Source organism: Balearica regulorum, chromosome 15 (genome assembly GCF_011004875.1).
Source record: "Balearica regulorum gibbericeps isolate bBalReg1 chromosome 15, bBalReg1.pri, whole genome shotgun sequence".
Taxonomy (NCBI): Eukaryota; Metazoa; Chordata; class Aves; order Gruiformes; family Gruidae; genus Balearica; species Balearica regulorum.
The window spans coordinates 15,803,306-15,816,863 of NC_046198.1; the positions used below are offsets into that span (position 1 = coordinate 15,803,306).

At 39.3% G+C, this 13,558-nt stretch overlaps 1 protein-coding gene across 1 annotated transcript in view; it reads right to left on the bottom strand.

Moving 5' to 3' along the window:
* Positions 1–13,558, bottom strand: part of OTOA (otoancorin) — a 38,149-nt gene that overhangs the window by 20,827 nt on the left and 3,764 nt on the right. The window contains exons 7-18 of the mRNA XM_010304033.2: positions 12,333–12,568; positions 12,005–12,108; positions 9,121–9,227; positions 8,554–8,693; positions 5,918–6,041; positions 5,321–5,536; positions 4,618–4,785; positions 4,163–4,303; positions 3,522–3,577; positions 3,023–3,140; positions 2,432–2,505; positions 798–933 (exon numbers count right to left, since the gene is read on the bottom strand). Coding sequence (XP_010302335.2) covers positions 798–933; positions 2,432–2,505; positions 3,023–3,140; positions 3,522–3,577; positions 4,163–4,303; positions 4,618–4,785; positions 5,321–5,536; positions 5,918–6,041; positions 8,554–8,693; positions 9,121–9,227; positions 12,005–12,108; positions 12,333–12,568 — 1,620 coding nt within the window. The remainder of the gene's footprint in view (positions 1–797; positions 934–2,431; positions 2,506–3,022; positions 3,141–3,521; positions 3,578–4,162; positions 4,304–4,617; positions 4,786–5,320; positions 5,537–5,917; positions 6,042–8,553; positions 8,694–9,120; positions 9,228–12,004; positions 12,109–12,332; positions 12,569–13,558) is intronic.

Genomic DNA, 13,558 nt, shown 5'->3' on the forward strand with positions numbered 1-13,558 from the left:
AGACAGCGAAAGTCACAAAACCCTCCTGGTATCACCACCTCTCCCATGGAGCTTCCTGTGCCACGCACAGGTGCAAATGGGTCAGCTCCAGGCTGTCCTGGCCAGTTCACTGTGGTCAGCAATGACATTTCATGAGAACACTTTGTAACATGCATGGAGTCAAGGAAAATTGTTAAGAAAGCAATAAAAATGTTTCCCTAGGCAGGGAACAATAAAATGGAAACAGTACACGAAAAAACCCATAAGAATACAGATAGGTGAGTCAAGAACTTATGTAGATGGTGACTGGCATTACTGTATGAAATGCAGTGCAGTAATATGTGCAAAAAGCAGCACAGAATGGCTGAGTTTGGAAGGGACCTCTGAAGGTTGCCCGGTCCAATTCCCCTGCTCAAATCAGGTCAGCTACGGCAGGTTGCCTGGGGCCTTGGGACTCAGAGGTTCTCTGAGCTAAGCAATAGTCTAAGCTGCTCTTGCTTGTGATGATGAAGAAATTAGCTTGCTGTGTTACTCCCTTTTGGGCTCTCAGACTCCATCAGCTATGGTTTCACCGCACAAAGACACAGCAAGAGAACCTGAGTCTTGGGTTGCTGTCTGTATAGAAGAGACCCATGAGCCTGTGCATGCGGACTGGAGAGCACAAGTAGGCAGGATAACTTTGTGATGCACCACATGACAATAAAGGGAGAGAAAAACTAATCAACCATTCTCACTTAGTTTGGAATTCTCAGTGGCTAATTACAGATTACTTTTTTGCAGCTCCCTTTCCACTGCTGACCCCTCCTAGCCGTACCTACCAAGCACTCCCGTACTTTTTGCAGCACAGCGTTCTTTTTGTGACGGCTTGGATTCAAAAGGTACATCTCTGTCTTCCCCAGACTTTCAATGAAAGGGACACACAAAGGGCCTGAGACATACTCCAGGTACTCAATCCTGCAGAAAGAATTCAAACGGTCTCAGAATATAAACCTGACCTTCATAGACCTATAACCACACCCATAAAATCTGTGATGACGGAAAAATTTAGAGGCAAGTCTGGACTTGAAAAATTATAAACCAGCCAGGCCAGAAAAGTTGCAATCAATCCACACCTTACTTTAAGTTAAATCTTTTCTTCCAGTTTATCAGCACATGAAAAAAATGGCTAAGGGTTATAAATAGCTGCAAGTGGACGAAGGTGCTCTGAGATGCTTTAACACCATATGAAAGAAGACTGTCTACAATTCAGAAACTTTTCTCCTTTCTGCTTTTTATTAGGAATAATTCTCCGATGAATGAAGATGTGGTGGGTGGGTTAAGGACAACCAGTAGTTTTAGGACAGCCTTCCTTTTTATTAAAGTCCACGAAGGCCTGCCAAATTAACCAAGTGATGCTCTCCTCCACCGAGAGTGGCAGGCAGCCTTTGCAAATACAGCCAATCCCAAAGCTGCACAATCCCAGCCTTACAAGGGTTTGTAGGCAAGAGCACCAGCAACTTCTGATGGCTCTGAACAAGCAATATGCAACTGTTGGCCAAATAACTTGGTGCTGTAGTATGTAGAAAGTCTTGCATTAAAGTAATTTTTTTTTTTTAAATAGAGTAATGCCTTTTCAAACAGAATTCTCTTATTTTCTTACTATTTTCCAATTAAAAATATTTTAGGAAAAGAACAGTTCTCATTCCCTTTTATCCCTTTAAGCATGTAGGAAGAAAGAAATAAAGAAAAAGGGGAAATAACAAGTTATACAATTCAGGAGTTGCTATTAAGGTAAATTTATTTTTTTCCCTTAAGGAAAAAAAAGCTGTCACTGAATATTGCTTGGCTACTTACATAATGCAAAGTTTTGCTAACTTACAAAAATGTCTTTAAACACACTGAAATGTTTTTAACCATACAGAGCAATATGCTTGGGCAGTACCCACTGGCTTTGTCTTACATATCCACCCTCAAAAAAAAAAAAAAAGAACACCTAAACAAATAAGCAAAGTCGCACAACCAAGGGGGGGGGGGGGGGGGGGGGGGAGAAAAAATAATCCAGCATAAACTACGTTTAAGTTAGTTTTGTGATTCTAAACAATTATGCTCAAGAAAACCCAACAAATGAACCCCTTTGTTTCAGCAGGCATCAGCAACATTACAAGCTTTTTCATTGCTGCCACACCACTGATTCAGCCTGTGTACAGGGTGCTTCAAGGGGACTCATTTCAAGGATGCAAAGGAATCCACAATCGTGACTAAAATGGGCTGTACTAAGAGACATCAGGTATTACCACCTTTCACTTAACACAGATTTTGGCTACGGTCAATGACCATATTTTACAAATTACCATTTGTTTGAATCATCAGTTTTCTTAGGACCAACGAGGTTATTAGAAAAGTGCTCAGAAGGAGTACTCTGAATGTACCGCTATGAACGCAGGAACTTAAGATGTCATGAGATGTAACTTACGGAAGCACAAATAAGAGGAAGGGAGGAATAGATGCATTGGAGACTTTCCAAAACTTCCAAGCCAAACAATTAACCTAAAAGCAACAAAAATTCAAGATCTTAAACATTTGGAAATTTTGAGGAATAATGAAAATATGGTTTCTTTATTACAGCTTATAAATCAGCATATATAAAACTGTGCATGTTATCATCAGAGAACATTTTTCTTTGGGTTTTTAAAGTAGTTTAGAGGGGTTTTTTTGTAGACATCAGAGATGAAATATCCTATTTGGGTGCATGAGAGCATCTGTATGTTTTCAAAACTTACATATTTTTCCAAACAGATTGCTCATTACTTAGCAAGTTAGGAGGACTGTAGGAATTTCTTGCAATTTTTAAGTGACAAATGAAATCGTCAAAATGAAGTAAGATAACAGACGAATTCACACATAAAAGATTTAAAGGAACTATGTTAACAGACAAGTTCACATACACAAGATTTTGGGAAAAAAAAGAAAAAGAAAATAGAATAGAATGAACCAAATTCTAATTTAAGTACAGTTTGGATATTGGGTAGTATGTTTATGTACACAAAGTTTTTTTTAATTTTACCTGATAGGGAGAAAGCAGATGAAGATTCTTTTCAAAGAATTTAAAAGTGTTTAAAAAAAAGTCTGTGCCCATACTTTCAATGAGTTGACAAGTTACTCCTTTCACAAGCTGTCCTGTGCTGATAGGAAAAGCAAAGTTCAATTTTTGAATATTTAAGCAGGATGTAGTCCTTACTCCCCACAACCATGTCCTAAGATAGTTTCTTGACCACCTCTCTTTCCCCTTTCTTGTAATCAAAAGGCTATTGAAAGTAAAAATGTGATCAAATTGAAAAATATTGACTGAGCTTTAAAATACCAAAACCTCTGCAATGCTTTGATCCAGATTTTGGATTTGGAGACCCTTTTTAATGAGGAAGGTGAATTATCCTGTGGTATCAAGGAATGAATAAATATAAGACAGTACAAAATAACCACATAGTGTTCATGTTTACCTCAAAGTCGCTCTCATCACAAAACCAGACTCAAAACTCCATATCAAAAGAGACTATCATCCATACCTTACCAGGTCAACAGGATGGTTTTTCTTAGACAGCAATTCATACAGATACAAAGCCTGAAATAAAACCCACCACATTTAAAGTTAAGGTCAGGTAATTCAGCTGTAAGAGGCAATAACTACTGCAAGATTTTTGTATGCTTAACTCTCTTCTGTACTCTAAAAGCATTTCTATGGCCCAGTTTGGCCAATCAAAAGGTTTGGCATCCACTGCTGAATTTCTTCTTCACAAGACAAGACATCACTGACTATAGGATGATGTTAAATATGTTTATGGCACACAATCACAGAATAATTTAGGTTTGAGGGGACCGCTGGAGATCGTCTGGTCCAATCTAGCATCTCTCTGGACAAAGCCATAGGGCTGATTGTACATGCAAATGTCTAGCATACAGTATCGCAATGAGAAAATGTATGTGGCAGAATCTTGAAGACTTTTAAACTCAGCATATTAATGCTTCCCTTTCTGTCTCATAACGCTGCCTCAGCTCTAAGGGACCTCTGGTTGTTTATGGCAAGATATACTTGGGGTGGTTCCTTCCTTTTACCTCTGTTCCTTGAACACATACGTATTATAACACTTTTCCTGTTCTCCCATCATACTAAATTGCAGTGGAATGGGAACTGCATATTAATTTTTACCTGGCTTCTTCTTAGTTCTTTTTCTTTCATCATTGAAGAATTATATCCAGTCTGCTTCCATAAATCAGAAAGAGATATTTCTTTAAAGAAGGCTCCTTGTATATCTTTGACTGATGAAGAAAAATCGCCAGATGCAGCTATCTAAAAAGAGGAACAGATAAATACATGGCATTTCAGAATGGATGCTTAGATTTACAGGATTTGCCCTTCTTTCTATTCTGTGTAATATTTCTCTTAAGAGGATAAAGGAAAAACATGTCAGTATTAAAAATGCCACAGGACTAAGCAAGAGACAGCCTTCAAAATATACTTGGTGTTCAGAAAAAACACTGGAAATATTAACCATTGAGCTAAAACACGTATCTCGGTGACAACATTTTAAATCATGCTCTGTGTATCTGGTTATTGTGCTCTTGTGCAGAAAGAACCTGCTACACACTTGAGTTTGTAATCACCTTCCTGAGGATCCCTTGCTGTTGTGCAGGCAATAAGTCAGATAAGTATTGCGATGTTGTGCCTCGAATAATCTGAGAAAGCTCCTTCGGGTTCATGTTGTAGAATGACTGGGTGCTAATACCAGTTACCAACGTGCCCATTTGACTAACATTATAAAACGATAAAACCTGCAGAGATAACAGCACAAACAAAGTTTTCTGGCTTGTGAACAGCAGATATAGTTAAAAGCAAAAGTTAATAAATAAATCAAAACTATTATTGTTGAATTCTTAATATGTTTCATGCCTGGGGATGCACTTTCCTCAGATTTCTTTCAATTCAGACAATACTGTCCAGGGAACAAACGTGACCATTTTCTCAGGCTCCTTTTTTTGTAACTTCAGAGAGGACCCTGATTCCTTCCATTACAGTATATTTGAATATATAGTCTGGGATCTCTAATTATACAAATTCTGCCTAGGGCAGTGATACAGACAAAATAATACATACAAGTGCCAAAAGCAAATAATCATTCTCTCTATTACCAGAGAATTACTTCGAGAGGTACACTCTTGGATGTTTTTATTTGATTTAAACAAAATTTTCAGACTACTAACAGTACAAAAAAGAAGCACTAAACTTTTCAAAATCTATGGTTATCATTGAGAAAAAGTCATTTCACTTTTAAAAACAGAAGGTAGGAAAGCTGTTAATCAGAGGTACCTTTTCATAGGAGAAGTATTTACTGGATAAAATCATAACTTGGCTTTTTGCCCACCCAGAGACTTGGTTTAACGTTGCAATAGCATTATGCACCGCTTCAGGTGACAAAGATTCCAGCTGACTTGAAGTTAGCCCAACCACGGCATCGGACAGAGATCCAAGGATATAATTCAGTGTCTGGTTTTGCATGGCAATGTTCAGGAGTTGAGATTTTAGCTAAAGTAAACAAAAAAAGGAGATGGGAAATAAAAATCTGCCAAGAACTAATTCTTATTATCACCCAAAACTTTAACTGGAGTTTCTGGAATAGGCATTGGCAAGCATTTAGTGACCACACTTCATAAAAATTCAAAAATAGAACCACAGTTGTCAAAGGAATATGGAACAGGAAGAAACAGAATGAGAAAAGACTGAGCACTGTATAAAAAAAAACCCAAATGGGCTTTTATTCTTCGCATTATATGATTGAGAACTATTTCCACTTATTTCCTACATCCCAGTCATTTTTCACTCTTTTCTTTCCAAATTCAAGAATAAAGTCCCTCCTCCTCTGCTTTCAGGATTAGGTTAGGCAAGAAGAACAAGCATTGTACCCACCTTCTGAACCTCAGCCTGGAAACCTCTCAACTGATTGCATTTAATCATCTGATGAAGTAAAGCCCGGGCCACAGCAGCATCCATCTGTTCCATGTCATCATAAAAGCAAACCAATAAACCTAGCCTATATAGAAGAAAATACATTAGCTGACTTCTGACATAAAAGGTGTCATTCTCAGGAAGTTGAAATATAGTATGGTATACCCTACTTGCGCTCAAAACTTGAGTCATTGCTGTCTGTCACTAGTGCCTTAGGCTGCAGTCTTTAAAACTCCACATGGCCTGAAATTTGGGTATGAGACATATGCACTGTTAGCTGTATTCAGCTGAACTCTACCCAGATTGCTTGTGCTGTCAAAAATTTAACTTCCCTGGTTCCATTTGTCCGTGGCTGGATTTTCCCAGCTAACAACTCCACTTTCCTTCACAGAATTTGCAGTATAATCTTTGCTTTTAAAAGGATGGAGGGCTAAGTAAGTCTCTAGCAGTGACTTGCTGAGTTCTTATCTGGATTGATCGGATGTTTTGAACTCTAAATCCTGCTTGGATTTCACATGCAACGTAACTCATTCATGTGTCAGAGCAGCAGCTAGAGCATTACATGGCCTCTTTATCGTTTCAGGTTTAAACAAAGCCTGCTGTACTTCACACCAAACATAGGACTGGCCGATGGATGGAGACCTGTCCAGTTCCACACTGGCGAGGAGAAAACCCACTGAGGTTCACTGTCTCGGTTGTGCCAACACAGCAGTTTGCAAGGCAGTGTTGTGAACCAGACGTGGAGCTCATTTTTCTCCACCATACCCATGCTGGAATATTTAAGTCAGAGTTTCCCTTAACCTCTGTAAAGTGCAACCACAGCCGTAGTTGGTGGAGAGAAGCAGTCATACCACCAAGGATAAGCGCCTGCTGTAGGTGGCCTTCTGACTTAGGCCTTGTGCTTATTTACTGCCATTACCTGCAGCCCTGCAGGGCAGGTATGAACTGTGTATCATTCTCTTTGGACTTTAAACCTTATAGCAATGGTGATTAATTCGTTTGTAGGAAGCCTGAATGAATCCCCTGCCCCTGTACACTCCTAGCCTTTGCACTGATAACTTACAAAAGACAAGAACCCACACAGATGTGCCCAAAGCCCAGCTCTCCTGCTACAGTCTCTGGTTTTTAGCAATTCAATGATGCAAGCATAGGCAGAGCCTAGGCGATAATGTCCAGATGTGAACTAAATCAGCAGTGGACAATGCTGCAGCACTATCACCAAATCAGTAAAATTCTGCTGTGCAGAAAGGCTTAGCTTTTTGTTCCTCTAGTCCCTCAACAACAACCTGCTTAGCGATATAACAAAATACTGCTTCAGCAGCCCATCTGAATTCATGGGACATCATCAAACTAACATAAAATCAAAGAAACATCTGTAACTGCATTTTTATAACAAATAATTACCTTCCGATGCATTATTGCATAGCCACCAAGAGCTCTTCATCTCCTTTGGGTTTAGCAGCAATGAATAATACTACTTCTTAAAAGTAAAAGTGCATTTAAATCATCAGTATGGTTAAAATGGGTAATATAAAATAAGTGTGTTGTAAAAATGGAATATATTAAGGATTACAGAGCATGACATTTCTCTCATTTGTGAGAATGTGGCACCTCTCATGAGTGGTAAAATAGTTTTTAAGATTTCTGACATTGAAATTCAGAGTGTGGGCATAATTCTTCCCTCGCTTACATCTCCGACGATCAGCAATACTTCATGGAAGTCAGTGAGTTACATTGCAATAATGACAGGAGCTCTGAAGCCATAAAGCATATTCTCCATTAGTTTAAAACTCCAAGGTATCCCCCAAGGAGACTACAGACAGTGGTGTCTTGGGACTAAATACATCCATTTATACGACAGTGTAAATGTAAGTGTGGAGTACAGCACTTTCTCGCAGATATTCATGCTCACTGTGTATTTAAGAGTAAAAGCAGTTTATTTTCTTTTTTTTATTATTGTTAAAGTTCAGTGCTGATTTCACAGCCCTGAAAATGCAGTTTCCTGCTTACAGACAGAACAGTCACGTGCATTTAAACGTGGCTCACCTTGACCCTGCAGGACATAAAGAGGACAGCAGGGTGGGCTTTATACCTCTTCACTTTGTGACCTCTCTGGTGATACCCACGTCAATTAAAAACCACCTGCAGTCCTGGCTGGCATGAACTCACATTTCCTCCTTCAATCCTAACTGTAACATGATTTCCACAAAAATCTCCATCTCTTGTGATTCAAACAGCCAAGGCAACTCATGTCCCGCTACCCCAATTTATTTTATTGCTGTACTACACAATGCGATGGAGCTTTGATTGAGTCCCTCAGATACTGCTGTAGTCCTCCTACTAATACTACAGACAGGTCCTCACTGCAGAGCAGGAGACAAAGCATTAGCTAATTAGGCACACCTCCAAAAATTCATGAAGTAGAAATTCTTCACTGTTGCTAACCAGGGTTGGATTTCAGCCTAGTTTCTTCTGCTGGAAGGAAAAAGCTACACCACATCAACAATCTCATCAGCTATTTATTGCTCCTCTCTTTTCTCCTTACTTATTCGTTCTCTCCATACACATCCAGAAAAGAAAAAGAAAAGCAGTCTTACCTGTAGAGAGTTGAAGTATTTCTCATATCAAATCCTGATGAGTTTATTCTTTCTAGGAAAGCTTGTGCAAGCTCTGGTGTGATATCATACACTGTGTCCAACTGCTTTGTTGCGTTGTCATAGCTAATGAATAGTCTTATCTGATCAGTACAAAAGCATGCATCAGGATTATGAAACAGTTACATCCAATGAAAGATACGTTTCACATTCTAAATTAATTGTCTCCGTTCATGTTACAGGGAAGGGAAGAAGATTGATTTGGATAATACAGTCTTCTTGAAGGCAAAGCTGAGTAAGTGAAGTTTGAGGGTCTTCTGTCATTGGTCCCTATCTTGCTTTCAGTACAAGTCACAGAAGTCTGATACAGATAAATAATTACATATTAATGATAGGCACTTTCACATTCCAAAAAAGAGAAGAATATTTGGTTGACAAAGGATTTGGATTCACTTTAAGTAATTACAATATATAAACTTCTTGTTCATGTTTAAGTTTGCATTTGTGTTCATATTATTTGTAGCTGACATCACTTGACACAGATATATCCAACCACATTTTGTTACTTACTTCATTGAGACTAATTTTCAGAACTTCTTCTAATGGGAGATGGACCATGTATCTTCCCAAAATCCATAAGTTTTCTGCACTCACCCAAGAAGTTGATTCGTTGAACTCTGTTTTGTACAAATAAATAACCATGACAATGTTAAGAAAGTAATTATTTTTCAAATATATTGTACCCAGTATATTGTTATTGGTAAATAACAAAAAAAAAAAAAATCTGCAAATCAGAAAAATCCTTAGCAGAGAGAGTCAGGTTCCCTCCAATAGCTAGATTTTAAGACCACATTCTTATGAGCCCATACATTTTTTAATGAAAACGAAATAGTATTTCAAACGTCTCAAATTTTCTCACACAAAAATGATTAATGTTTTATGTTGTCGAAATAGAAAACAGATAGAGTATGGGACAGGAAAACTTAATCCAATAGTATTAAATATGGAGCAGCATTTTTTAAATTCAGTTTTCCTAATAAAATATATTATTTAAGAACACCAGGAAGGCATGATACCTTATAACACATTATATGTCTTATATATTATTATTGATGATACAACTTATTTCAGCAATAGCAATAATGGAGAAAATGAAAAATCATTCATATACCTATATGGAAATAGGTTGGCAAAAACCCCCAAAGTACTGCGTAACAGTTAAAAAATGTCATTCATTTAGTAAAATTCTCACAAGGATTGAAAATGAAATCAAGATCCAAACATCCCTGAGAAAAAGTATTTATGGACTAGGTGGCTACTCTGAGCCACAAAGACAGTTGTTTTCTCCAAAGTGTCATACTTTGGATGCTTAATGCGTGATACCTCTGAACATATTCCTTAGCAGTGCTGATACTCACAACTCTCTTAAAATAAATTCATCATTGCATTTTGCAGAGTTTTCAGTATCTGAAAAAAACCACCCTATAAATAACAGAAGCTGAAGAACCCCATTTATAGTGATCTTTTTTGAAAACACAAATCTAAGCTCCTTAGCTGAGACAAGACGATGCTCCCAGCAGACTTGTCTGTCAAGCCTGTTTTCTGAAGTGATCAAATATTAAGAGAGCTGAAGGATATGATAGAAGAGTTAAAAAAAACAATTGCAATTTAAGGATGCTGTCTGTGGCCTTTAGCTGAACAGACTTACAGTTACCAACCATGGTAGTGGCAATCCCATTGTGTTATTTTTAAATAAGGTACAAAATTCAAAAATTACAGCCTCCTGTTTTTGCAAAGGCTATGAGCATGTTTTATCTCTGAATATCTTGGCTTTTTTTAATATATGAAATGTGATAATTGGCTGAGTGGCAAAGCAATTTCTTGAAGGATTTGATCCTTAAGTCACAGAAGCCATATGTCATCTCCTGCTTGCCCAATGACCCAGCTGCAGGGGCTGCCTGACACGGTGGGAGATGCAGTGTGACGGAAAAGCCCTCTGCATTTCTGCAGGCACAACAGAGACACGGCAATGAGCTCTCTGTCACCAAAACCAGCAAAAATGCTTGGAAGGTGGGACCACAAATATGAGGCTTCCTCCAAGTTTCTTTCCTGTCGAGCTTCAGTGAGGAAGATGCTGCTTCTGCAGAGGGCTAATCCCTTTCCCAGGTGGTCCCAGTGCTACCCACATACAAAGTTCAAGTGACTAAATCAGACTATTGCAGGACTCTTCTGTTGTCCCACACTCCGTGATGTGACCTGTGGTGTGCAGACTTACTTGAGCGAGCTTTAGACTTGCCCACCTGGATGTTGGTAGCACTCCAACATCTGCTCAGGGCTGATGGGTTCTGCCACTCACATTACCAGACCTAGCTGGTAATCAGTCCATCCAATGCCTTCAGGAGTGGATTTGCCGTATCTGCACCAATTCACATTTGAAGCAGCAACCAGGATGTAAGAGAGGCATGGCAATTCTTAGTCCCTCCTGAGCTGGGTGATCTTTTACAAACTGAAGATTCACTAATGTTTCAGACACAATCGAAAATGTCTGATGCCGTGTGATTTTCCCAGGACTGCTGAGTATCATCAGGCAAGTTCTGCATCTTTGCTTCCCCACTAATGGAGTGGCAGTAATACCACCTCATAGCAGCATCATAAACTTCCTTTCTACGACTTAATAGGTTACTCTGATATTTTGAAACAGCAGAAGTCCCAGGAGCCAAATTTAGCTCCAGCTAAGCAAGTGGGTATTTTGCCTTTGATTTCCAGGAAAAGAGGAAGATCATACACATCTAGAAGTCTAAAATGCTCCCATGACAGCGCTGCTGGGATATTGGGTGAAACCCAAGCACTGGCTCTGCTGTGTCAGTGCTGCTGCTGCTTTACAGCCCCCTCGTGGACCCTGTCCTGCACTGTCCCAGCTGTGCCACATCTGTTTAAGACATATTAACAAGGCAAACAGATGTGGTAAAATGTATACAATCTGAATTAACTAACTTTGTTTTTATCTTGTCTCTTTTCTGTATGAGTCAGTGCCGTGTGCAGTAGAACTTTCACAATGTCCCGCAGTTCTTTTGTATTTTTAAACAGCGCATTGGCTAATGTATTCTGAGACAAATCTATTTATCTAGTCTGAATAGGGGTTCAGAAGTGAACAACATGCCTGTGCAGAGTACCTGACAATCATATCTTAGTTGAGTCTTAGAAAAAGGTCTCGCGTACAGAGACTTTGTGTGTAGCTCTGTGCAAAAAAGGTGAAGAACAAGTATCTTTGGAAAACTGTTTGCCTTGAATAACAAATCTGTTTACTGTATTCTGAAGCAAAGCTATTCAAGACAGCTACTGTTAAACAGACCTGTGTTCAATTTGGGAAACAATTCAATACAATGGATAGGCCTTTTGCTGACTGTTTCTCTCTTATGATAAGCAAGAAGAAAATACTTTGTGCATAACATACCACTCATGTTACAGGAGTTTTGTAGAACCTGCTTCATCCAGCCATACAGAGCTCTCTGTGTATTTGCTGAGGTTTTGTCATAGAGGTCCTTGAATACTGTTGATCTAAGTGATACGATGGTATATTAGTTCACCAATGAGTTAACTATTTTTTTTTTTAAATGACACATGCGGACAAATGTTTTTTAGAAACAGCAACACATAAGCAGAAAGCTCTATCTCTATATCTGGAAAATAGACTGAGACGACATACTAATCTCTTTTTAAAAGTATATACAGTCAGCAAATGCTACATATTATTAATTGTGTCTGGAAAAGAAATGGCTTACAAGTTTCTGAAAGCATCCTCCCGCAGAATGTTTGGGAGGCTCCCAATTATGTCAGGTTGGAGAAAGTTCACCGCTGACACACGCAAAACCTGGCTTAGGATATCCACACAGTCCAAAGCATTCAGAGCCAGAAAGCATTTATCCAGTGTTACAAGGAACAAGGTCCTGTTTACTCCTGGGCTTTGAAAAATTATCTCTCTAGTCTTGTCCCAGTCAAGAATAGTATTTCCCATTTCCTGCAAGCAACAAAGAGTTAAAAGAATGTTTCTTTGATTAGTTTAACATATTGATCATTTTGGGGCCTGACAGAAAGCAGTCTACAAAAAATATGGTGCAAAATACTGTATGGTTGCATCGCTTCAGATAATTCCTTTCTGGCACTGGTCAGAGACCAGTTTGAATCTTTTGACAAAAATCAAAATGAAAAACAGAAAAATAATCCAAATGGCTGAAGTTATAGTGTGTGCTCTCATGAAAGAATTAGTTACTTAGAAAATGAAAGGACATCAGGATTGAATGGGTATTATTTCCTACATAATTTAATATGTAGACATCTCTAAAATAGACCTTTTCCCACGCAGTATTTCTCGCAGCCATTACTACAAACATCCCCTCCAGAAGATGGGGCAACAACAAAGAACTAAGCCCAGGGAATAAAGTCACCCTGGTTGGGGAGGGATTATTAGTCGATGTGTCTAGGACAGCCTGTTCAGAGCTGATAGTCCTGGGCCTGGTGATTTGTTCATGCAATATTATCAGTCCTGGAAGAACTGTGCAGGATCTTTGAGAAGATGAAATTTACAGTTTATTGGAAGGGCTTATGCTCTGCTGCTCTGCCTCCCAGTGCATGCTGCACACCTATCCTGTGTGCTTTGGCAGCAGGAGCTGCACCACCATTGTTTGAAGAGTGGATTATACAGTGTTTGCTCTGGGCAGTCACCTCATGTGTCTGGGGAAACACTCTCCCTTTCTCCCGGATTAATCTCCACCCCCTCCACGATACCCAGCTGGAGGCCCTTCCTCCCGGCAGGGAGGATGCCAAGTGCCCTCACGCAGCACGCTGTGATCCCACCGTGCAGCGCGGATCCCCTCTGCAGGGGGGATCCTGCTGGGTGGCAGTCACTGACTCTGAGCGAGACTTTAAAATGGGTCACACAAGGAACACACCACAGAGGCAAGCAAATGATGTTATGCTGCCTCCCCTCCAAACTGTCTAACAATTTGCT